This window comes from Hypanus sabinus, chromosome 19, assembly GCF_030144855.1.
Source record: "Hypanus sabinus isolate sHypSab1 chromosome 19, sHypSab1.hap1, whole genome shotgun sequence".
NCBI classification, from domain to species: Eukaryota; Metazoa; Chordata; class Chondrichthyes; order Myliobatiformes; family Dasyatidae; genus Hypanus; species Hypanus sabinus.
This window is the reverse complement of record NC_082724.1, coordinates 51,174,024-51,201,516: the sequence shown is the minus strand read 5'-3', so window position 1 is coordinate 51,201,516 and position 27,493 is coordinate 51,174,024. Positions and strand designations below refer to the sequence as shown.

At 42.3% G+C, this 27,493-nt stretch overlaps 1 protein-coding gene across 4 annotated transcripts in view; it reads left to right on the top strand.

The window, feature by feature from the left end:
* sema3h (sema domain, immunoglobulin domain (Ig), short basic domain, secreted, (semaphorin) 3H) overlaps positions 1-27,493 on the top strand; it is a 211,066-nt gene that overhangs the window by 111,166 nt on the left and 72,407 nt on the right. For all 4 annotated transcript variants that reach the window (XM_059944399.1, XM_059944398.1, XM_059944396.1 and 1 more), the window contains one exon: positions 16,742-16,835. In XM_059944399.1, the coding sequence (XP_059800382.1) occupies positions 16,742-16,835 (94 nt within the window). The remainder of the gene's footprint in view (positions 1-16,741; positions 16,836-27,493) is intronic.

Sequence of the window (27,493 nt, the reverse complement as noted above, 5' to 3'; positions counted from 1 at the left end):
TTGCAAACTATTTGTTTGAAAGCACTGTTCAAAGACAGGGTGCTTGGACCAAGAGCTGATGTTTATGATGAGCAAGAGCTTTGCGTCAGCTTGCTTTTGATGAGGCTCCCGGTGCAATGTGTTCATCACTAATGTGGCCTGCTTGCTGTGATGGTTTAAGGCATCGTGGTTTTGATGGAGGGACTACCCAGAAGCTGAGGGCACACGTGCAGGCACCAATCCAGGGCAAGGTTGAATAGTCCCATTTCGACCATAACAGGACTCACACATAACCACTTCAATAAATAGCTGGTGGTCTTCCAGCACGGAGGTGGGAGGAGAGGAAATTACATCCATAAGGTTAAAAAAAAAGACACTCCTGCAGGCTGATTCTAGAGGTATGGTGTCACGTGGACAGTGAAATATGTTGTTTTGTGTCAAATCAGATCAGGGAAGATTGCGCTAGGCTGCCTGCAAGTGTCCCCAGGCTTCTGGTGTTATCCTATCAGTCCACAACTCACTAACCCTAACTTGGAATGTGGGAGGAACCCAGAGCACCTGGAGGACACCCACATGGGGGGTGTGGTAGGGATAATCTTTACAGTCAGCAGTGGGAATCGAACTCCGATTTTAGAGCTAGCTGCTGTAAAGTGTTGCACTAACCACTACTAGACTATCGTCCTCCACCCCCTCCCTCCATCCTCAATCTGCAATGGTATTAATCTGACTGTATAATTCAATGGCTTTGGATGGGATGGCTGACAACTCAACCTTCTCTGGCTCTAAGAGCCAGTGAGATTGCACCTGTTGTGCTGATAGTCAATCTGGAGCAGGTCCCAGCTCCTTGCTCAGGCAGGAGTTAATTCTAGCCAAGACACCGACCTCTCAAAGCTTTGCATCACAGGATATGTGAATGCTATCAGGCAATAGTCATTGAGACAGCGCGCCCTGCTCTTCCTGGGCACTCAGATGACTGATACCACGCCATGGTAAATTAATAGATTTGTGATACAGATCGCCCATGATTGAACTGACTGGTGATATATACTTAGAAATTAAATGGCTTATGTACCCTCGATGCAGACGTATACTGTGACTGCACAATGGTTTCAATTGACTAGATGCAAATGAAGATTGAAGTATTCGGCTGTATTTCATGACTCAGATGGTACTGATTGTTTATGTCTAAACATTGACAAAGTCTGTGGGAATGTTTCTGATATAATAACAACAGCAGGCTTTCCAAGCTGCAAGTGATTCGAGGCTGAGTTATATGACAGGCTTCTGCCGACCCTGTCACATGCAGACAGCTGAAACTCAAAATCGCCAGTAGCATCCACACTCGCTGACAACTTGTCAGCTGCTGGTGAGCTCTGGAATTCATTACACATCCTGAAGCAAGGGCTTCGCCTGTCAACATGTTGGGTCTATCATGAGTAAAAGGTTGTATTAGTGTTAGGTAAGTCTTTCAGCCACTGGTCACATTCTGAGACAATCTGTTTAGTTGCACTGAAAATGGTTTTTTATGTGCCACATTAGGGAAAGTGAGGAGAGGGCCAGCTTTGGTGTTGAGCTCCAGAATTCTCAGGCAGTTCTCAAATTATTGTGTCACTACTGCCTACAGGGGCCAAACAATCCACTAAGGAAATTTACTATAAAAATAGATATATGTCACTATATTCCCTTGCAGGCATTCACGGTAGAACAAATAAATACAATAGAATCAGTGAAAAACTACACATCAAGACTGACAAGCAACCAAGTTTAAATTCAAGTTTATTGTCATCAGACTAAACCTACACACAACTAAACGTAACAACGTTCCTCTAGACCACAGTGCACCCACAAAACATATATCACACACAGCACTCTTCTTCCTCAGAAAGCTGAAACAGGCCAAACTCCCACAAAAGCTGTTGCTTAACACTCCTACAGAAGCACAATTGAAACCATCCTGACCAACAGCGCCACAGTGTGGTAAACTAGCTGCACAGCCGCTGAGCGACAAGACCTGCATCGTGTGGTGAAGGCGGCCCAGCGAATTGTCAGGATGGAGCTCCCAGGACTGGACACCATCTAGTCCAGCAGACTCAGGAGGAAAGCAATCAGCATAACCTGAGACACCACCTACCCCGGCCACTCCCTGTTTGACCCGCGGCCGCCCAGCAAAAGGTTCAGGACACTAAAAGCCAGAACAAATAGACTGAGGAGCAGCTTCTACCCCAGAGCTATGGTCTCCATCACACCACTCCCACAGAACAATGACTGAAACTGTGAGCACACACAAGGACTCAAATACTTGCACTAACGCACTTTGTGCATTACTGAGATATTCTGGTGCTGATGCAATTTATTTTCTGCTACTTATCTATTTAATACTTTTTTTCTATTACTGTCTTGTTTTTATCTACTGCTTTATTTGATTGCCTGGGAGGAAGCCAAACAGAGTTTAATTGTACCTATGTATAATGACAACAAAGATCATTCAAATTCAAATTCACATAAGAGAATATATTACCATAAATAAGTTAATAATACATAATTCAAACTGCATGTGAAGTCCACAGCACAAGTAAACAGCGAACAGCTTGCTGTCCTGGTGACAACATCTTGGTGGTGGCAGGGTATTTATTAGTCGCACAGGTTGAAGGAAGAAGCTGTTACCCAGTCTGGCAGCCCTGGTCCTGATGCCTCCTTCCTGATGGTATTGGGCCAGCTGGAGATTGTGGGATGGGTGATAGGGATCCTCACCACTGTGCAAAAGCAGGCAAACTGTGCAATTATAACAAATATCACAGATGTAATAAATAATACTGAGAACATGAGAGCACTGAGCCCAGCTTGGGATTGCCAGTACACAGTGAATGCCTCATCTGCCTCATTCTGCAACAGAGCCAGCAAGAAAGAGGGAGGGACAGCAGATAATACCACTTACCATAAAAGGCCAGTATTTTTATACTGTTTTTCACAGCCAGTTTACATAAAGTTGCACAGTTCATGTTCTAATTACAAAAGAAAACTGCCTTGTGCATGGGCAAGTGCCTTGTGCACATAAAACAGTTTGCATTTTGTGAATTTCAATTGTGTTTTAGACCCTGCAGCAGGACTTGAACCCATAGCCCCTTGATTTCAAGGTACAAGTGCTACCACAGGTGATAGGAAGATGGAAAGCTGAGGAAAAACTCCACTCTTTAAGCACCCAAACTGGGGAGAGAGAAATGGCAATCAATCCCAATTGTCCCAACAAATAGTTAAGCTGACTGGAATGAGTAAGGGATCAGGATTTGTGAATGAAAGAGACTCATTGTTCCAAGCACAAAGAGAGGTTCAATAATTGTTGTTAAGTTAATTGAACTTTACATGAAGTACAATATTGGAAGGTACCATCTAACAAAAATGTATATTGACTTAAAACAGAAATGGCTGGGAATATCTACCAGGACAAGCAGCATCTATAGAGAGAGAAAAAGAGATAACATTTCTGGTTGAAGATGTTTCATGAGAACTGGAAAACTCAGTCTGAAACATTAACTCTACTTCTTGCTTTAGAGATGAATATCCTCAGCATATTCTGTTTTAATTTATTTAGATATGATTTATGATATTAAAGGAATAATACAAGAGTTCATTTACACTGTGGCAATTTGTTAAATGCTTTCAGATATGAATGAAAAATCAGGTTAGTCTTAATTGAGGTTGTTCGCCCAGCCTGACTGGTTACCAAAGGCACATGTCCCATGTCTTCATACCCAGCCCAGACTGTGGTATGGTTGACTCTTAAATGCCCTTTGAAAAGCACCAGCAAGTCACTCTGTTCAAAGTTAATTAAAGCTGGGTTGTAAATGCTAGCTTTGCCAACAATGTTCAACTCGTGAACAATGAACAAATAAATAAATATCATTTCCTATTAAATTATGACATTGAGTCAATCCTTACTGATTGTCTGTTCCCAGAATCAGCCTGGCTGGTTCCTATTGAGATTTGTTTTTGGCTCATTTTGTTTTCTCGGAGGGAGTAAAGCCTGAAGGCTGTCCAGCCTGACATTCTGTTATTTGAAGAAAGGACTTCTTACTGTGGGATTAGAAGAAGCAGCCAAGGGGCCACAAAATGAGCTCTGTAACGTGCCACACAGTTTTGCTGTACTGCCTCAGCATTAAACTCTACTCAGCCCGCTTCTGACGATGACATATCCTCCACCCAATTCACGTCATCCAATGTGCTGCACTGTAATCAGCTCAGAAGCTAATGAAGTTTTTCAAATCCAATATAATGTGGCCAGGAAACTACTTTGTGTCAATAGAGTCATTAAACAAGAGACCCAGCACCCAGCACAATTTAGCATATGAGGTATCTTGGAATCAACCTGTGTGTTGTCTTTTGCAGACTGGTCCAATGCCCACCTTGGTGTGGTCTTCCATTGACTTTATTATGGTTACTTTTCTATTACAGATTTATTGAGTATACCCACAAGAAAATGAAATGAATCTCAGGATTGTATATGGTGGCATATATGTACCTCGATAATAAATTTACTTTGAACTTTTAATCCAATCCTGATCATGTGCTGTGCCCCACAGTCAGTAAACTAGTCTGACTTCAGCACAATCAAGTTGAAAGTTCAAAGTAAATTTATTATCAAAGTACATATAAGTCACTACATACAACCCTGAGATTCATTTCCTTACGGGTATTCATAGTAAATATGAAGAAACAAAAAAAAAGCAAAATAGTAAATAAATACGCAATAACTATTGAGAACATGAGATGAAGAGTCCTTGAATGTGAGTCTATAGGTTGTGCGTACAGTTTTGTGTTGAGGTGAGTGAAGTTGAGTGAAGTTATCCCTTCTGGTTCAAGAGCCTGATGGTTGAGCGGTAATAACTGATCTTGAACTTGGTGGTGTAGGTCCTGAGACTTCTGTACCTCCTTCCTGATGGCTGCAATGAGAAGAGAACATGACCTGGATGGTGAGGGTCTCTGATGCTGCTTTCCTGTGATAGTGCTCCATGATGGGAAGGGTTTTACCCGTGATAGACTGGAATGTATCCGCTACTTTTTGCGGGCTTTTCCATTTGTGGGCATTGGTGTTTCCATACCAAGCTGTGATGCAACCAGTCAATATACTCTCCACTGCACACGTAGAGAAACTTGTCAAAGTTTGAGATGATATGCTGAATCTTCGCAAACTTCCAAGAAAGTAGAGGAGCTGGTGTTCTTTCTTTGTAATGGCATTTACGTGCTGAACCCAGGACAGATCCTCTGAAATGGTAACACTGAGGAATTGCAAACTGCTGACCCTCTCCACCTCTGATCCCCTGATAAGGACTTGCTCATGGATCTTCACCTTCTTCCTCCTATAGTCAATAATCAACTCTTTGTTCTTGCTGACATTGAGTGAGAGGTTGTTGTTGTGGCACCACTCAGACAGATTTTCAATCTCTCTCCTATATGCTGATTCATCACCACCTTTGATTCAGCCAATGGCAGTGATGTCATCAGCAATCTTAAATATGGCATTGGAGATGTGCTTTGCCCCACAGTCATAAGTGTAAAGTGAGTGAAACAAGGGCTAAGAGCACAACCTTGTGGTGTACCTGTAGGCAAATTGGGGCAGATCCTTGTTGCCCTTCAGGCATGAGTTGATATGCTTTATTACAAACATCTCAGAACACTTTATCACAGTTCATGTAAGGGTTGCTGGATGATAGTCATTGAGGCGGGTTACCACGTTCTTCCTGGGTGCCAGTATAATTGAAGCTTGCTTGAAGCAGGTGGGTACCTCAGACTGCTGAAGCGAGAGGATAAAGATCTCAGTGAATACTCTGGCCGGTTGATCAGCACAGGTCTCCAGTATTTGGCCAGGTACCCTGTCTGGGCCAGATGCTCCCTGTGGGTTCACCCTCCTGAAGGGATACTCTCACATTGGCCACAGAGACTGAAATCACAGGCTGTGGGAGTTCATGAAGTTGCCTCCATGTTTTGACAGTCAAACCAAGAATAAAACGCATCGAGCTCATTTGGGAGTGAAATCTTGTTGTCACTTACAGTACTGTTCCAAGGTCATAGGAACATGTATATATATATAGCTAGGGTGCCTGAAAATTTTGCACAGTACTGTAGTAACGTTATGTATTTCATTATATGGTTGCTGCTGCTGCAAGAAGAAAACAAATGTCATGACATATGTGAATGATGATTAACCTGGTTCTGATATCAGTCTATTGTGGACTGAGAGTGGGAAGGGGATGGGTGGGGGGGGGGGGAGGAATCATGGTTGGGAAAAGGGGAAGGGAGAGGGGAGGAAGCAGGAAGCACCAGAGGGACATTCTGTAATGATCAATAAACCAACTGTTTGGAATCAAATGACCTTGCCTGGTGTCTCAGGGCTGGGTGTGTCTGCACCCACATCACCCCTGGCCCAGCACTCCTTCTCTGCCACCTGTCCCACACCGTCCCGCAGTTCTTCACCCACACCATTCCTAATCCACCTTTGCACCTGCCAGATTTACAATCTCACTCTCCGCTCCGCCTTGACTGATACAATACTGTGCAAATGTCTTAGGCACACTAGCTATATGTATATACATAAGACTAACGCATAGTTCTGTAAGGCGCTTGGTTTCACTTTGTAGGAGGTGATAGCGTTCAAGCCTTGTCAAGCATCCTTCAGTGATTCATTCTGAATTGGCACTTCACATGTGAGATTTCTGGAGATCGTACCTGGGCCTCTTGTATTTTACCTGGTTGCCAGACCTGAACGCCATTGATCTTCTCCCTGCAATGATATTTTGTGGAAGATAATTGTATAAAATTTCTTTGCTGCAGTTTTCCTTTTATGATAACGAGAGTCCAATTTTCTTTATTATATTCCACCCTTTGAAGCTTATTTGAGATTTCTGTTAGAATTCCTTACATTTTGGTAAGTTTGCCGTAAGAGTGCCATTCTAAGCATAACCATGGTAACGGTTGGTGTTTTCTCTTTATTCAAAGAGCATATGTTCACCACCCCTTTTCCATTACTATAATCTAGCAAAGCTTTAGGAATGATATTTACAATCACTAAAAACGACAAAGAATGAATTCAAACACATCCACATACTTTTGTGTTAAGGGCTACATTGTGAAAGTACCCCTTTAAGGCAAAGTGAGTGATTAGTAATCCTAATGAGTGACAGAGCCTGCCTGTGCAGTTTGTTTGGATAGATTACATCTGGATTGCCACCATTCCAGCTCTACTTTGGACTGGCACAGAGCACTTTAGGCTTGAAAAGCTATAATGTGGCAGGTGACAGGACTACTCAAGTATTCAAGCGAAAAAAAAACCTCTTCATTTCTGTAATTATTTGAAAACTCAAAAAAAAAGTTTAATAAAAAAAAAGGGGAAAAAAAGAGTGAATGGGGTGTTAATGGATCCTTCCTCTCCTTTTCAGTATAAATTAAGAACACCAGTATTTCAAATGGGCACACACTGAGGTAGAGCAATTCAAAAATCCTAGTCTGTTGTCATTAAACTCTTGATAATAACATGCATGGATATAAAGTTGCAGGATCGTGTATGGCATTTGATTCTGTTGAGAAAACTGACTGGGAAAGACTTGTGTTGGAACTGCAAAGAAATTCTATTAATTCTATATGTGCATTTGAGATAGTTTAAGAATTAATGCATTTTTATTCAAAGCATCTGGCATGTTCAATTGGATAGAGCATTTATATAAATTTAATATTACTTCAATGTGGATCTTAATGGAAAGCATCCTTCTTTATAATCAAATGTTATATCATTAAATTCTGAAAATGATTTAATGTAATGGTGATGTATTGTGGGATCAGTTATTACAGCGAGGCTGAATTTTCTTTATTTTTTCCTTTACATCTGTTTTTCTTCAATATTTGCAAAGACTTATGCTCCTTGAAGGGTCACTGGATGTACCAATATCTCTTGTTGTCAACTGGAAAGGGGCTTTACAGTAATTTCCAATTGCAAGGAGTCTCTAAAATCCCAGCAGTGCATTTGTGCCGTCTCTGAGCTTATGGAAGCAGGGCGTCTCCCAGAGTCTCCTGTTTGTCTTTTCTCATCACCTTGCTGCTTGAAGTATGTTTATGTTGACAATGTCGAGAAGTGAGAGCTAGTAAACGTGCAGTGAGAGCAACTGGGGCAATGCTATGATGGAGTCTGTGATGCATCACTTTAACTGATGTAATCAAAAAAGAAATCGGCAGGGGAACACAGTGATTTAGATACAGAAGAGAAATGGAAAGAGGAAACAGAAAGAAAAAAGATGAGGCGATGGTGAGGAGGTAGTGGTAAGGAATGGAACAGGAGCAATGAAAATCTATTAGGATTCCCGTCTTTCCAGAAGACCAAACCCTGTCAGCAGGAAAGAGGAGGTTGTGTAAGATATAGGTTGAGGTCTTTTATTTGCGATAAAGAATAATGATTTATTGCTGTTTTGTAATTTGTCCAGCAATTTGCAATGAGGAAGAGAATTGCAAGTTGTAAATCAGAACAATTTGCTGGATGACTCGTAGTGTTTCATTATCAGCTCACCATCAACCTCTCCAGGAGTTTCAAGAAATTTCTGCTGTTCAAATAAATTGAACTCACCGCAGAAAAAGAGGAGCTACTACAGGATCAAATTTAGTTCTGAAATTTGGCTTCCTATACTGCCATAAAATCATATCAAAAGTTTTCTACTATTTGAATTTAATGTCTTTCCTTTTTTAAAAAAATCTTTTTTCTTCCTGTTTTCCTCTTTTTATTTCTCTTTCTGTATCAAAATCACTGTGTTCACCTGCTGATTGATTTCTTGATCACCCTGGTTAAAGTGATGGATCACAGTCTCCATCATAACGTTGCCCCAGTCTACTAGCTCTCACATCCCAACATTGTCAACATAAATATATTTAAAGCTGCAAGGTGATGAAGTGATAACAGGACACAATAGGAGACGTCCTGCTCCTGTAAGGTCAGGGATGGCACAAATGCACTGCTGGGATTTTGGAGACTCCTCCAGAGACAAAGGAGCTATGATAGGACATTAACTCAATGGTCATCTGTCTCATTGCTGCTTGGTGTCAACCTAGGAAGCAGTGCCAGATTTTTTTCTACTGCTCTCAGAAAGGAGCTACAGGGGCATTTGGTCCCACACCACCAGATTTAGGAACAATTATTACCCTTCAACTATCAGGCTCCTGAACCAATGTAGATAACTCTATTTACCTTAACACTGAACTGATTCCACAACTCACTTTCAAGGGCACTGTAATTCATGTTCTCAGTATTTTTTATTTAATTTTGATTATTATTATTTGCACAATTTGTCTTCATTTGTACATTGTTTGTTTGCCAGACTCTCCCACTATATGAAACATCCTCTCCACATCCATTCCATCTAGGCCTTTCCCATGGACATCTAATGAGGCAAACTATAATGTGAATCCATGATCTGCAAAATAATCTACCAGGCCATTTTCTCCACCATCACGTTCTAGAAGTTCAGGGAGGACAAAAGGACAATAGCCTTTCCTATTTTGGAGCCACGTCCTTGCTCTGCTATTTGGTGAGGAGAGCTGAAAAAATTTAACAAAGAATTGCCCTTTCTGCCACTTTTGAGCTGTTGAGATGATAACTTACACAGCAGGAGAAACATTTCATGTTTATTTGGATAATCGGTGCCTTCTATTAAAGAAATCTGAGAAATATATACACAGTAGCCACTTTATTAGGTACAGGAGTGAAACCCGGTCAGGTCTTCCACTGTTGTAGCCTATTGACTTCAAGGTTCACCATGCTGTACATTCAGAGGTGTTCTTCTGCACACCACTTTTGTAATGTGTGGTTATTTGAGTTATTTGTGCCTTCCTGTCAGTTTAAACCAGTCTGGCCATTCTCCTCTGACCTCTTTCATTAACAGGTACAGTTATGTATGGAATAATGAGGGAGTCACAGACTTGAATCCGTGTCAGGCCTTCAGATGTTACATGGACTTGTTTTAATTTCTTCGGTCAGAGGTCAGCTGGGTTACTCCTTGTCAACCCAGGAATAATCCCAAGGTGGTCTGAGGGGCTGAGGAGGTCTGGTAATCCTGCTTATTGGCTTATTGGAGTTGTTACATCAATCTCTTCAAACTGTGGGCAACGTAAACACTTTTTTTTAACAATGAGTCATTCTCTGATCAGCTCAGAAGATGTTTCTGTTCTCATGGAATCTATCCTTATAAATCTTTCAGCATTCTACAAGTTTGGTGCAAGATTGCCTGGGATAGTTTCCATGATGACAGAAGCACCTGAACAGAGTCACTGGTGATCCTTGGTCACCAGAATAAATGATCTCCAATAACTCAACTAGACAGGACTGTTGTTTGTTTCCCGATAAATGTGGGTCGCACATTGGCTGCATGGCACATGAAGCTGACAGGGACATCTTCACATTGGGGCATAGTCATTCCATTGGAAGAGTCTTGGGCTGAAGTGTCAACTCTTTATTCCCCTTCATAGATGCTGCCTGGCCTGCTGAGATCCTCCAGCATTTTGTGCGTGTTAACCTTCATTCCATTTGTTGTCTTTGAATTTCGGTTTGTAATGACGAATAAATCCTCAAAACGTTATCCTGTAAAAACGTGCTTTATCAAATGTTATATCTTTAAAATGAGCCAGTATGGATTACACAGTTTGCAAGAGTAAGATGAGGACTTGCCAAGACAAGTTTATTTGGAAATGAAAACCATAGCAGGGTTTTTTTTTCACCCTCGCAAGCTCGGGGTTTAACTAATTTCCTTAAACATGGTTTAGTGGAGTATGCTATCATCCACCACACACAGACAAAAGTATGTATCAAGCAACCAGCCAACCAAGCTGACAGCGCCTGAGCTTACACTCTACATTCTGCACGCTACTAAAAGCTGATTAATGGCATAAAACTTAGTCAATTTGTGCTGAAGTTGGCCATTAGCTGTTGGTGCTGCATTTTAACAGAAACCTAAACCGCGTCTGGAGTTGTACATTTCAGACAAATGGGCAGAGTTGAGTTCATCTGTTTACATTTGCAAATTACAATTGTAATTCTTGCAAACTAATAAAAGCATATTAATCTTTCCCACTTAAACGAATTGAAACAAGAGAAAGAATGTCTAGGCATTGAACAAAAGAAAACATTTTAGCAGGAACTTGAATGTAAAACTCAGACTAACAGGAGAAGTTGCTTGCATCTAGTACAGATGTCGGGATGTTATGTTACAGTTGTACAAGACATTGGGTGGAGGCCACATTTAGAATATTGTGCTCAGTGTTGGTCACTCTGCAATAGGAAAGAATGCAGAGGAGATTTATGAGGATGTTGCCAGGACTCGAGGGTCTGGATTCTGGAGCATAATTGAGCAGACTAGGACTTTATTCCTTCGAGCGTCGGAGAATGGGGGTGATGTTATGGAGGTGTATAAAATCAGCAGGGGCATTGATAGGGTGAATGTCCACAGTCTTTTCCCCAGTGATGGGGAATCAAGAACTAGAGTACATACAGTGGGTTTAGGGTGTTGTGATTTAATAGTTTTAATGGGGAGCCTAAGAGGCAAATCTTTTACCCAGAGTCTGGTCAATACATGGAATTTACAGCCAAAGGAAATAGTTTAGGTAGGTTAATGAGCAACATTTAAAAGGCACTCCTTTAGGTTCAAGTGTAGGTAATTATAGGAATATAAGCCAAATGCAGGCAATTGGGGCGAGTATAAATGGGAATCTGCGTGGACTAATTGAGAAAGAGCTTGCTTCCATGCCGTTCAATTCCATAAAAATGTTCAAACCAAATTTCGTTAGATATTATGAAAGTTAAACTGCATGTTACCGGGAGAATTCTGCTGTTGTAATATGTGGTAGGTTTCTGCATCCATACATGCAAATGTCTGTGTGAAGTAATTGTGAAAATGACTGCAGAGGTACGTAGCTTTCATGTGATGTTGTCTGTGAAAGGTGGCATCACTGTTAGCTTGTGCTGCTCCCTAAAACATAGAAATTTGTGGGAGGGGGAGAAAATTGTCTTTTGCCACGAGTGTTAAACAGAGAAAAGACTATTGGCCCCAGCATTTTCTGGAATGAAATGAAATCAAATGTGCCAAGATGGTCAGGTTGGAAACTTTCTTTGCACCTCTACCCCATCCCCGCTCAAATTCTATGAAGTCACTTGGATCTGATTGGGAACAAAACTACACCAGCTCATTTATTTAGAAAGTGTTAATTAAAACAAGACAGTCCAGTTGGAAAAATGTATCTCAGAGTGGAGACAACTAAAACATGCAGGTCAGAAAGTTTGGATCAATACTGTTTGCATATGGGTGTCAAAGTCCTACCTTTATAATTTTAATACAGTTTGGTATTGCAATCCCAATTTGAGAAGGGACATAAGGTCATCAAGTTATGTTACAAAAAAAAGAGCCATTCAGCCTTTTAGCCTTGGATGTGGGGCTCCTCACACCCTGTTTCAGCTAATCTTTCATCCATTCCTTCTTCTTCACTGGCTACTTGTTTGGCCGTTCTGGTAATGTTCTTGCATCAACTGTTTCAGTTTCAGGAATATCTAATATCCAGCTGGCATCCTCTGTATATGTGTGAATATGAATGAAAAGGCAACATTTAATGGGAGATGGTTTGATCAGAAGTGGAAAGGGATTTGCTTCTTTCACCAAACCACTCCCTATTCCCCCAGCCCCTAAATCTGATGACAGGATTCTTTGAAAGACCTTATCCTGGGGATTCTTGAAGAAAACGTGAGTGGCATCACTGGCAGAGCGGCTGCCTCATGCTTCAGTGACCCATTTTCAATCCTAATCTCCGGATGTGTCTACGTGGAGTTTCCCTGTGACTGTGTGTGTTTCTTCCAGGTGATCTAGTTACCTCCCACAACCCAAAGATGTGCAGTTTGGTAGATCAGCTGGCTGCTGTAAAATCGCACTGATAGTAGAATCTGGGAGGATGAATGTAGGATAAGGATAAAGGAAGTGTTAAACACAGGAAAGAATATTGGCCACCATTTTCTGGAATGAAGTGGAATCCCTGTGAATTTCGGTGCAATATGACACGGTACACACAAACTAGGAGCAGAAAGACGCCACTCAGCTCTTTGTCCCTGCAACACCATTTAACCAAATCATGGATGACTTCATTATACCCTCAGCTTCCCATTCCTCGCTAACCTCTGTATCTTTTAAAGTTGCTTAACAAGAATCTATTCACTACCACCTTAAAAGTATTCATGTACGCTGCTTCCACTAACCTTTGAGGAAAAGAGTTTGAAAAAACTAAGAGAGGAAAAAAAAGAATGCCATTTCTTCCTTAAATGAGCTGCCCGTATTTCTAAAAATCATCTCTTATTTCTAGGTTCTCCCACGCAGGGACATGTCCTCTCTACATCCACTCTTATTAGGCACCCTGTAAAGTAGGCATTTAGCGTGTGGGGAAAAAAAACTTGTCTACAGCAAAGGCAGTTATTGGGGTGCACTGTGTAATGTCACACAAACTGCTAGACTGCACTTGGGTCAAAGGTCAAGCCAGCTGCCATATTGGCAATGGATGAACGATTCTGGATCATAGCATCACTTACACAATACAGTTAGCTGCCCTCCTGCACTGACATCACACACAGAACACAGATTTACAATCCTTTGAGGCAGAACCTTAAGACTAATAACATACATGTCATTCAATTCTCTCTTATGCCACTTGGATTCCCTTTTCATCTGGCATATAAAGCTGCAAACATTGTTCGCTATCTAAAGAGAGCTGGCTCTTTCTCTTTCTGTGTGCCCGTCCCAAGTGTCTCATATGACTGCACAAACACAACAGTGTCATAGACTTACAGAGCTTATTTAAAGTTGTAAAATGTCCTAAGATTTCTTTGGAGAGAAATCATGTTATTAATTGGCGGTATCAAAAGGAAATAATAGTACAGATGCATTTCAAATGTAACCCCTCAGGCTCGCTCAGCTCATTTCGTCTAGGGGGAGCAGCCTTCGGCCCCGCCAAACTGGGTAATCAGCTGGTGCGGATGCTGTGTGATGTCCCCGCCTCGCCCAAAAACAGACAGTACACCATAAGTGATTAAATGAGTACAAGTCATAAAGGTTACTATAACTAAGTGATTAATAATGATACAGTATATATGAAGAGAAAAAATAAAGAAAAGGCGCCAAACTTATCAAAGTCCAAACCACTTCGTGCACAACCGTTGGAGCTCAATTACTGAAGTCTTCTGGCCCCCATTCGATCCCCTCCGAACTCCTCGACTCACAGCTCAGGACCCTCCGAACTCCTCAACTCGCAGCTCAGGACCCTCCGAGTGGTCAACCAAGCACATCTAGCTTCATCCCCCCTCCTCGGAGTACCTCCTGGCCTCGGACCCCCGCTTGGGGTCCGATCCTCGCCCAGCTTACAGCATTGCGTCCTCTCTCTCGACCCCCTCGCACCGATCTGCCCAAAAGCCCGTCAACAAAAGCTTACAGACTCAGAAGAAAGAACATTAATCCCCATTTGGTTTACAAAGGAATACAACTCTCCCAGCACTCTCTCGCAACAAAAAAACATTCCTGCTTTTAACAAAACAAAGAAACAGTAACAAAGAAAAAAAGAAGAAACCCCCTTTACACAAAGAAATAGGTTTTATAGAAAATCAATATCAGAGCATAATATATTCTGTTTTATCTTGAGTTCAGTTTGTGCTTTTTGGACATAGAACATTACGGCATGGTATAGGCCTTTCAGCCCGCAACGTTGGGCCGACCTCTTAATCTACTCTGACATTGATCTAAGTCTTCCCTCCCACATAACCCTTCATTTTTCTATCATCTAATTTCTTATCTGAGAGTTTCTGCCTCTACCAGCACCCTAGCTGGTATTCCACACGCCCACCACTCTCTGTGTAAAAAACCCACCTCGGACGCCTCCCTGCTGCCCCAATCACCTTAAAATTATGCCCCCACGTATTAGCCAGATTTAATGAGTTGTTAGTACCAATGCTTGGCAAAATCATATTTTATGTTATTAACAAAATTATTGTAAATGAAGATTGGTTTTATGTACATAAATAATGCTAAAATTTTCATCTGCTAAGGTTTTATTCCATTTATTCACTAAAAAAAACCAGAAGCCTGGGAGCCAGCTATGAAAGGAAGTTGGGGGGAGATTCATGGTGAAAACTGCAGAACTTTGGCCCCAGCAAGCTGAATACAGAGCCATAATTCATAGAAATTAGGATATTGAGAATATGCAGGTAGCAGAATTAGAACAGAATTTGGCAGAATTAGAGCCTGGATGTTAAGCAATGTGCCAATCTGCTCCTTCTGTAGTGAAGAGCTTTTCACTAGATTAAGAGTAAGCAATCGAAGAGAAACTCAACGAGTAAAACAGCAAAGTCAGAGTCAAAGTCAAGTTTATTGTCATACGCACTTATACGTACGCACAGGTACAATGAAAATCTTGGGGCAGCATCAATGGCACAGAGAATCGTATAAGCTGCAGACACAAAAAATGTAAATTATACATCATTTTAACATTAACATTTGAGATTAATGACTCATTTTGGAGACCCAGTTCTGAAGCAGAATCACCTTCATGTCATTGTATCTTCAGCCATCCAGCCTCCAAAGCCTGGAATGGAATTCCTTTCTGAAAACATCAGCTTCTCTCTCCTTAGAACCACTTCTTTTACTAATAATTTGATCATTTACCCTCATGCCCCCTACTTGGTTTTGATCTCAGCTTTTCCAAGTTAAGTCGTCATTTTTATCATCACTTGCATAACTATGGTAACATATAGGTACAATGAATCATGATGATTCAGGCAATGCACAGAACATTAATTATACATAAATTATACAAGGCGGTGAAGAAAAAGTCTGTGCAAAACAAGACATCAGTGCAAAAAGACCCACAATCAGAGGCAAGTCCGTGGCAGGACAAGTGATGGTCAATGGATGGGGTATAATTTGGGTTGTGCAGGTCAGTTCAAGAACCTGACAGATGTAGCAAAGAAGCTGTTTCTGAACCTGGTGGTATGCAGCTTCAGGCTTTTACATCTTCAGCCCAACTTCCGCAACGAGCAAAGGACATGAGCCTAATGGTGGGGATCCTTGATAGATACGGAGGTAAGGAGGCATTTTTTTAGCCAGGGAGTAGTGAATCTATGGAATGCTCTGCCACTGACTGCGGTGGAGGCCAAGTCTATGGGTGTATTTAAGACGGAAGTTGATAGATTCCTGATCAGTCAGGGCATCAAAGGGCATGGCGAGAAGGCAGGTGTATGGGTTTGAGTGGGATCCGGGATCAGACATGATGGAATGGTGAAGCAAACTCAATGGGCTGAATGGCCTAATTCTGCTCCTATGTCTTCTTGTCTATATTGTCTTCTTGAGGTAGCACCTCCTGTAGATGCTTTCAGTGTTGGGGAGGGCCGTGCGTGATGGACTGGGCAGCCTCCATGGCTCTGTGCAATCTTTTGCTTTCCTGTCTGTGATGCAACCATTCACACAATTTGGGGCTTCTTACTGCCTCCTTTCTCATATGATGCAAGTGCCTTTGGTCTATTTTCACAAATAACCATAGTCAATGTACTCTGCATGAACCTGGCAGCTGTGTCATCTCCACAAGATATGTAAAGACATCTTTAGGCGGGGGTAGCTGAGAGCTGGGGCGCGAATGCCGGGTGATTCTTTTGATGCTGGTATCTGTTACTGTAGCTGACCCTCTGCATTCCTTCCTGCTTCTCCGCCCACTGCAGGATGAGCTGCTAACGCTGAACCACGAGCAGACAGAATGTGGCAAGGGGAAGTGTCCATATGACCCTCAGCAGCGAATCGCCTCAGCAATGATTGGTGAGTAACTGTGGAGGGGAACTTCCCCGGGTGGGGTGGAAAATGACTGGGGCCGTGTGCCATTTTGGGAATGTTTGTACAGGCATGCTTTCCAGTTGCCATTGAGAAATACCTGTTAAAATGAGTAGGTTGTGATAATAGTCAGCTCTTCTAACAAGTGCTCACTATAGTCTTGTTTCTGTGTACTTAATGGGTTTGATGGAATTCGTGGCAAGTGAAGATTGATGTGACTGGATGAGAGAGCTCTGTTCCTTCGCATATTTGATGTCACCATTAGGGATTGTACAGCCTGTTTGGTGCCATCCTCAAGTGCCTTGATATTTCAGCTTAGACTGAGTGATTGTTCTGAAAAATGATTCAACATATACAAAATGGCACAAGATTATTGTGATGGGCCACCCCAATCAGAGAGTCTGAGATCTCCCACTCCATCCATTGACAGTCGAGTGCAATGTAAAGCTCTTTCATCATCATCTGAAAAATATGGCTTGATGTCAACCTCTTGACATTTAGTGATATTTTCTATTTCCCATGTGACATATCACTGCAAGCTCTGAGTGACAATGCCCATTCATCACTCGATTATTTGGCTTTCATCCTTGCAGAAAACACAGTTGAGATTGTCCGACACATGGAAATCTTAGCTCAGAATTTGAATCTAGAGTCCAAAAGGGAAATGATGGTATGTGGCTCAATGCACCACACACATCAGAATGTGTACTTGGTTGGACTTGAACCAGTACCCAGAAATGAAAGGCTAACAGTTTAATCCATGTACAGACACACCAGCATTATAACTAAACTCTGGGTTATTCACTGCATAAAGTGACTGAATTCTGTTCATTTCTTTGCAGTCTTTCACAATATGGGGATGCCCCAGCCAATGAAGGACATTTGAGGAACAGTTGTAATGCAGGAAATATTGCAGCCAATTTTGTACATTGGAAAATCAAACAGCTTAATTTTAGTGTTATCTTTTCAAATAATTTATTGTAGTGACAGTAGTTGAGTAGTTAATATAACGCTGAGCTGTAATCAATAAACAGCTGATGTAGGTATTGATGTTCCAGGTGAACCAAGACTGAGTAAGATTGCATCAGCTGTCGACATGTTCTGATGGAACTCAAAATGCAGTGGGTTCATGTCTTTGCTTAGGAAGGAGTTAATTCTACCTATGACCAACTTCTCAAAGTGCTTCATAATGGTAGAAGTGGGTACCAACAGGAAGTATTGTTGAGGTAGCTTACCCTGCTGTCCTTGGGAGTCAGTATGACTGATGCCCTTTAGAAGCGGACGGGAACCTTACTGCAGCGGTGAGAGAGATTGAAGAAGTCCTTAAATACTCCAGTGAGTTGGTTGGCACAGGTTTTCAGTGCCCTGCCAGGTAGACCATTGGAGCCTGATGTCTTGCGAGGGTTCACTCCTTAAAATATGTTCTAACGCTGGCCTCCGAGACAGAGATCACAGGGTCACCAGATGCTGCAGGGATCTGAACAGGTGTAGTTTTATTCTCCCTTTCAAGGCGTGCACAAAAGGCATTCAGCTCACTGGCGAGTGAAGCATCACTGGTACTTATGATGATAGGTTTTACCTTGTGGGAAGTAATGGCCTGAAAATCCTGCCAGATTTGATGTGCATCGGATTCCATCTCTTGGAATTACTTTTTTGCTTTTAAGATAGCTTTCCATACAGTAAGTCATAGTTGGACTTCTTTTAGAGTTCTAGAACATTGTCTTGAATGCCACAAATCTAGCCCTCAGTTGCGAGAGCAAAGTTTTCAAAACCCAAGTTTTGAAATGGACCTCACTGAGGCAAACTCCTTCAATATAATTAGACTCATCACATGACTCGTCTTAAAATAACTTACTTCAAAGTTAAAAGCTCAAAGTAAGTTTATTATTTGAGTATATATATATATCACCATATATGTGCCCTGAGTTTCATTTTCTTTCAGACATTCACACTTGAACAAACAAGCACAATAAAATCAATGGAAAAACTGCACTCAAATAAAGATTGACAAACTGAGCAAATGCAAAAAGAAACAAGTAATAATAAGTAAACAAAAAACATTGAGAACATGATTTGTAGAGCCCTTGAAAGTTGTGCAATGATCAATTCAGTGTTGTGGTGAGTGAAGGTGTCCACGCTAGTTCAGGAGCCTGATGGTCGAGATCTAAGGCTCCTGTACCTACTTCCTGATAGTAGCAGCTTGAAGGGATCATGGCCTGGATGGTGAGGGTTCTTGATGATGGATGCTGCTTTCTTGTGCCAGCAGTCCTTGTAGATGTGTTCAATAGTGTAGAGGGTTTTTCCTGTGAGGAATTAGGCTGCATCCACCACTTTTTGTAGGCTTTTTCGTTCTTGGGCACTGGTGTTAAAAAACTGGATCATGATGCAACCAGACTGGATACTCTTCACTATGCATCTATAGAAGTGTGTCAAACTTTTAGATGAAATGCCGAATCTTTGCAAGCTTCTAAGGAAGTACAGACTGTACTTCCTTTGAAATAGCTGGTCCAGGACAGATCCTCTGATATGATAATACCCAAGAATTTAAAAATTAATGACCCTCTCCACCTCTGATCCCATAGTGAGCACTGGCTCATGGATCCCCAAATTCTTCCTCCTGTAGTTCATGAACAGCTCTTTGGGTTTCTTAATGTTGACTTATAGGTGTATCATTGTGTCACCACACAACCAGGTTTTCAATCTCCTTCCTATATGCCGATTTGTCACCTCCTTTAACTTGGCTAACAACAGTGGTATCATCAGCAAAGTTAAATATGGCATTGGAGCTGTACTTAGCCCCACAGTTGTAAGTATAATGTGAGTATAGTAGGGGTTAAGCACACTGTCTTGAGGTGCACCTGTGCTGATCATAATTGTGGAGGAGATACTGTTGCCAATCCAAAATGATTTTAGGATCCCTCCTAGCGAAAGCCAACATAGATTGGGTGATCACTTCTTAAAAAAATTTTTGTCCAGACTCTTAGGATGACCCTGCATTCTTGACTGCCTTCCATTGCCACATTGATCCCTCTGACTTTGGACTATTACGCTATTCTAATAATGGCCAACATAAACTCAAGGGATTGCATCTCACCTTTGACCAGCTACATGGTACCCCTTTGGATTCAACACTGAATTGAACAATTTCAGATAGCCAGCTTTTTCTGTTTGTGTCCAACCTGGCTAGTTCTGATAAAAGATCTGTAATGTTAACTCTGCTTTTTTCTCTCTGAACATCTAGTTATTTTCAGATTTCTTTTTATTTCCAGTTGCCGGCATCTGCAGATTTTTGTTTTGCTTTGAGATATAAAAAAAATCTAGTGAGTAAAGAGCTGGTGGGTGAAACTTTGCATTCTAGGGTAGTCAGTGGGTGACACGAAAGGAGGAAAGAATTAGTCTCAGTCTGCTGCTTTTCTGTTATATCCCACAGACTCAGCTGTTTCCCAGGGATCTCCATTTCTGGTAACCCATCACAAGGTTTTGTGACTTATCATTGAGATTTGGTCAGGGAGGACTGACTGTTGCTGGCTTAGGTAACCTAGTGAGTTAGCAGCAGCTGTCCGACCAGCTGTCACTAATGGAGCTGCCGAGTTGCAACCTATCGTTCCACAACATGCTCTACTCATGAACAAGGAGTCACACAGGATTTCATTACTGTACCGCAGGCATTGGAATCCACAGGCTTTGACCTGATTTGCTTAAACATCACAGGGTTCAAGGATTATGAAGCTCACTGGGAGCAGATTGGATCTTTGCAGAAATCCCACATAAAAATTACAGTAAGAGGTAAATCAGGGTTGGATTATGATTAATGTCCGGATAATCCAGGTGGAAGCTCTGAGCTCCGGAAATCAGAGATAATCTGAAATCGCTATCGCAGTGATAGCATTTGCCTGTTGCTAGTAACATTGGAAAAAAAATTCAAACGTTTGCAAAACTTTAAACTAAACCATGTTAGACAAAATGAGCTACAGCTTGGTTAAGACTGGCAGCTTTTAAGAAGCATGTTGAAAAATGAAAGAGTGAAAAACAAACCTACGCAAGAGATTCTGCAGATGATGGAAACCCAGAGTAACACACACGAAATGTTGCAGGAGCCCAGCAGGTGAGGCAGAATCTGTGCAGAGGAATAAATTGTTGATTTTTGTGCTGCAAACCTTCATTGGGACAGCAAAGAATGGGGGAAGAAGCCCAAAAAAAGAAGGGGAGGACGGGGAAAGAGTACAAGCTGGAAGGTAATAGGTGAAGCCAGGTATGGGGGGAAGTGTGTGGTTGGAGAAGTGGAGGGAGGGGGATTCCCTTCTTTAGGGAACCACAGGGTGGCTGCTGATAAACAGAAGCATTGTATACCCAACCTCCCAGAGTTTATTGAGGAATTTTAAAAACTAGTGGTATTGAATTCCTGACGAGACAGGCGTTTACCCCACAGGACACAATCTTGTAATACTGTAGGTTGTTCTTTTATTAGACTAGCTACATTCCTGCAGGTAGAAAACATTGTGGCTACTGGCTAGGGAAGGGATTGAGGCCCTTTTACCAGCAGAAGCCATTACTGTTGCCCCACAAAAGGGCCAGGTAGCTCTGTGAATGGGTGATCATGAGTTTAGAGAAGAGAGGAAGGAGGGACGAAGAGCTTTTACTCCCTATCTCTTTTGCAATTAAGTCATAGTCCGCTGACTCTTAGTCTTAGCCAGGGAAAGCTGAGAGCAGAAGACAGAGAGGCTCGGTGCTGAGAGCTGACATCATCCCTTACTCCCAAGGACCCGTCTGTTTCCTGGTGAACTCCTGCACCCTCACGGCTTCACTCATCTGGTTTCAGAATGAGCAACACAGCTCCCTGGGGAGAAGCAAAACTTCACCAGCAAGAACCTCTACTGTGAATTCAGTCATCTGTGATCTCACCTCACCTGTGCGGAAAGTCTCCTTACCGCTTGCTTTAAAAATTACTCCTGCAACAGCAAGACTGGAATGCTTACAGCAGGCAAATTTAGTAGACCCGCTGTCTCACAATGTTGAAGGACCTGAGCTCTCTCCTGACCCTAGGTGCTGCCTGTGTGAGCTTGCATGTCCTCCCTAAGACCTCTCCCCTCAAAGTTCAAAGTAGATTTATTATCAAAGTACATATATGTCACCGAATACAACCCTGAGATTCATTTTCTTGCGGGCATACTCAATAAATCCACAACAGAACAATAACTATAATAGAATCAACGAAAGACCGCACCAAATTGGGCCCTCAACCAGTGTACAAAAGACAACAAACTGTGCAAATACAAAAAGAAAGAAATAATAATAATAAATAATTAAGCAATAAAAATCGAGAACATGAGATGAAGAGTCCTAGAAAGTGAGTCCTTAAGTTGTGGGTGTATTTCAGTGATGTGGCGAGTGAAGCTGGGTGAAGCCTGATGGTGGAACCTGGTGTTGTGAGCCTGGTTACTCCAGTTCCATCCCACATCCCAGTGATGCCTCAGGTGGCAGTTCATTTCATTGGTCACGTAGGCGAGTGGTAGCATCAGGTTCATTGTCACTCAGATATGTGAAATTTATTGTTTTGTGGCAGTAGTACAATGTAATGCATAAAAAGTGCCTTAAGTTACAATAAGAAATATAGGTGAAAAATAAATGAGTAGTGCTAAAAGAAAGGTGAGGCGATGTTCATGGTCATTCAAGAATCTGATAGCAGATGGGAGAAAGCCATTCCTAAAATGTTGAATGTGTGTCTTCAATCTCCTGTACTTCTTCCTGGATGGTAATAAAGAGGAGAGGGCGCGTCCTGGTGGTGGTGGTCCTTCAGGATAGATGGTGCCTTTTTGAAGATATCCTCTATATTGAGGAGGCTATTGCCCGTGATGGAGCTGGCTGAGTTTATAAACCTCAGCAGCTTTTTTTTTCTGATTTTCTTCGGTGGCCCCTCCATACCAGACAATGATGCAACCAGTCCACGCTGCACCTGTAGAAACTTGGTAACAGTTGTTGATGACGTACCAAACCTCCGCAAACTCCTAATCGAATGTAGCGGCCTGTGCGTAGCGGCCTGTGCGTAGCGGCCTGTGCATCTTCTTCATAACTGCATCAGTTTGTTGGGCCCAGGACAGATCTTCAGTGATTTTGACAGCCGGAAACTTGAAACTGTTCGTCCTTTCCAATGCTGACTCTGCAATGAGAAGTGATGTGAGCTCTCTCGATTTTCTTCTCCTGAAGTCCATATTCAAACCCTTGGTCTAACTGACATTGAATGCAAAATTGGAAGAAGCTGACTGGAGTGTGGGGAGAATAGAATAGGAATAATGTAGGATTCATCTAAATGGGTGGTTGATGGCCAGAGGAGACTCTATAGAGCCCATTTTTGTGCTGTGACTCCAACAGTAGTTTCCATATGAACTTTCTCTGTGAAAGCACATCAATATGATGCCGAGTTTCCAGTATAGCATGGCTATATTTATCAGCAAATGCTGATTTGGAACAAAACTTACTTCATATTGCATCTCTCCCAGATATGCCAAGTCACATCATGAAGGACTGTTTCACAAGCATCCATTTCACACTCTGGCATAAAGTTGAGATTCATTCGAGTTATAGGCTTAGCTTAATTCATCATACTTCTCAAAGCCGAATTTCAAAATGAGTAATCGGATTGGAACAATGACCTGGGTAGCTTTGGAGCAGCCAAAAAGCCAGGAAAATGATGAGAATATAGAATATGAAGAGGATCCTGGACATAGAGACGGCAGGATGCAAAAGACGATGGAGACAGCCAGCTGATCAGTGCACAATACTTGGTCAAATGCCTGGTGGATTTCCGATTCAAAACCCTGTAACCCTGGTGACAGAGCGGCATGTTAACATAATGGTTAGTGTAATGCTATTAGAGTTGTAGCTGGAAGATCGGGGTACAATTCCGACCACCATCTGTAAGGAGTTGGTACGTTTCACTATGTTGATGAAGTATTGCTGCATCTGCAGGCTGCCCCAGCACTGCGTTGGTCGTCAACAGGAAAAACACATTTCACTGTATGTTTCAATGTTTTGATGTGCGTGTGACAAAAGAAGCAAATCTATCATGTAAAAAAATGTGCCTCAGGTTAGCCGATCAGATGGATGAAGAGAACTGTGGTGCTCCCTTCACTGCTCAATCCCTGTGTAACCCAGCCCTCTGTGTTCTCTGTTTTCCTTAAACTCTGGCTTCCTGCCCATGGTCTACTCATGGTGTATACACCCTCAGCTGCTAAGGGAAGGAATTTGCTGCCTAATCCTCTCCCCTGCATTCAGGCATTATTTAAAGCCAGGCTCATCAACCAAAATATCCTTATATGGCACGGTATCAAATTTTATTTGATGCTGCTCTATTGAAGTCCCCTGTGAATACAGAACAATACAGTACAGGAACTGCCTATTTAGTCCACCGTGTCTGTACTGACCATGATACCATTTAAAACTAATCCCATCTATAGTCACGTCAGTATCATTCCATTCCCTGCCTGCTCATGCGTCTAAACATTGCTCTCATAACTACTTCCACTACTTCCCCCGGCAGCATGCTGCAGACACCTGCCATTCTCTGTATATAAAAAAAAGCCTTATGAATCCCCTTTAAGCTTTCTCCTTCCCACCTTAAAGCTATTACCTCGGTATGCTGTTCTTCTCGTGGTTTTCAACATCTGCAGTTTCTTCTGTCTCTGTTATAAAAATACGTTGGAATGAAGCAAGGGGAGGTAAGAGAAGGCAGAGGAATTCAGGGAGTCACATAGTCGTACATCACAGGACCAGGCCCTTCTGTGCTCCATAGCCATGTTGCCTGTTGTACTATCTCCATTTACTACATTGATTCTATTGTCTTCTATTCAATTACGCAGGCACTATATTGTGCTTGGTTCAGTGCAATTATCCGTGTTGCTGGAAATCAGTTATGCACAGCATTTATCCAACTGCTACCATAAAATTGGTGAAGCTAACCACATTGTTTCTGAATACCAGTTGGCTTTATCCAACAGCATGATACCTGCTGTATCTTTGCAGCAAGCCTGACTAACACAATTAATTCCAACCTCCTGCTTCTAATGGTAGTCTCACCAACAACTCAGTGAGTTCGACAAGCCAGGTAGCATTCATGTGCTGCATACTGCCCACCCATTTAACCTGCCCTGGTCAGGCTGTGACTTGTTCACACTCCTTTCTGAAGAGTTGACGATATTGATGCTTAATCTGTATTCTATTCAGCCCATTGCTCAGTTGAACTTTTGCTAATTATTTTCCATGGAAGGAGATGAACAGTCACAGTTTTGGACCGAGCCCGTCATCAGGACTGGCGAAGGATCTGGGCCTGAAATGCTGACATTCCATTTCCCTCCAAAGATGCTGCTTGACCTGCTCAGTGTCCCCAGTGTTTTGTGTGTGTCGCTCCAGATGTCCAACATCTGCAGAATCTGTCATTTCTTAAATTTGTTCCATATTTTTCATCTCTTCTCCCAATTACTTGAGTGGAACACACAACATTGATAAAAGGCACATGTTGAGTGACAGTCAGAGACTTCTTCCCAGGGTGGAAAAGGCTAATGCGAGGATGGACAAAAGTATGGGGGTGGGGGGTGTCAGCGGTAAGTTCTTTATGTAAAGAGTGGTGGGAGCGTGGAAGATCCTTTCAGGAGTATGGTAGAGGTAGAAACATTAGAGGCATTTAAGAAACTCTTAGATAGGCAAATGAATGATAGAAAAATGGAGGACAATGTAGGAAGGAAGGGTTAGATTGAACTTAGAGGTTGTCAGGACATTGTGGGCTGAAGGGCCTGTACTGGGCTGTAAAGTTCTATGTTCCACGAGTACTGGAACATCTCAATAAATTAGAGAGAGTGCAGAGATGATTTACTAGGATGTTAGCTGGGTTTCAGCACTTAAGTTACAGAGAAAGGTTGAACAAGTTAGGTCTCTATTCATTGGAGCGTAGAAGGTTGAGGGGGGATTTGATCGAGGTATTTAAAATTTTGAGAGGGAGAGATAGAGTTGACGTGAATAGGCTGTTTCCATTGAGAGTAGGGGAGATTCAAACAAGAGGACATGATTTGAGATTTAGGGGGCAGAAGTTTAAGGGAAACACGATGGGGTATTTCTTTACTCAGAGAGTGATAGCTGTGTGGAATGAGCTTTCTGTAGAAGTAGTAGAGGCCAGTTCAGTTGTGTCATTTAAGGTAAAATTGGATAGGTATATGGACAGGAAAGGAGTGGAGGGTTATGGGCTGAGTGCGGGTAGGTGGGACTAGGTGAGATTAAGAGTTCGGCACGGACTAGGAGGGCCGAGATGGCCTGTATCCGTGCTGTGATTGTTATATGGTTATATGGTTATATGGTTATAACACAAAAGGTTGAAGTAGGAGTAGGTTTGTAAGGTAACGTAATTGAGAGAAATGTACATAATGTACGTAATTCACATTGAGTTGGGTTTTCACTTTAAGAGATTGGTCTGATGTAATGACATTGTCACGTAAGGATTTGGAGCACACTTTTGTGTTTAGGTTTTGGAGTTCAATAAAATGTGTTATGGGTTTCATTAAACATAAAATGCCTCACTTCATTTTATTTGCGAAAACCTACATTGGTGACCCTGATGCTCTAGGACGATTCCAGAGTTATTGAACATGTCGGCCAACATAGGTTGACTACTAACCCTGCTAAATGCCAATTGAGGTTGTCAACCATTGATTTTCTTTGCCATCGCATCTCCACAGACCTCTCCCATCAAAAGTAGCTGCTATTATGGATTTCCCACCACTCCGCACTACTAAAAAACTACACCACTTCATTCCTAATGAACTTATGCTCCCCCTTTATTGTCCGTTTAAAGGCAAGACCCCTAATCATGTGTTTCACTGCTCAGTGGACCTGTCCAGGGCATTTCAGGGTATCAGAAAACTCTTTCTAATTCAGCCCTACTTCTAATGCACCCACTCCCCACGCACCCATAACCATTACTACCGATGCCTCAGACTATGCTGTTGGTGCTGTGCATGAACAGTTGGTGGGGGCTGAGTGGCAGCCATTTGCCTTCTTTGGCCAGCAGCTCCATCCCCCGAAAGGATGTCCAGCATGTTTCACCATAAGCTTCTCGGTTCCTATTTGGCCATCCACATTTGTTGATCACAAACCGCTCGTGCACGAGATAGCCAAAATATCAGACCTTCGGGCTGCATGGCAGCAATGACTCCTGGTCTGCATATTTGACTTCACAACTGATGTACAACATATCAATGGGAAAAATAATGCTGTGGCTGATTTTCTCTCATGGCCAGCCACTGAGGCCATACACATAGGGTTTGACCCTGCCAATATGGCAGCCAACCAAGTTACTGACCTGGAGGTCCAGGCTTACTGAGCAGCAGTCATGGGCCTGCGGTTTGCTGACATTAAGTTCAAGGAAGCTGGGGTTTCTCTCCTGTGCGACGTCTCAACTGGTCACCCGTGCCCCATTGTGCCCGCAAGCTGTTTTCAACTTCATACATGGCCTTTCACATCTGGGCCAGAAGGCCTCACAGAAACTGGTTGCACTAAAGTTTGTGTGGCACAGCCTCAGGACGTGCGTGATTGAACTGCAGCCTGTGTAGAGTGCCAGCAAGCAAAATTTAACCATCTTGTTCAGGAGCCATTGGTACCTC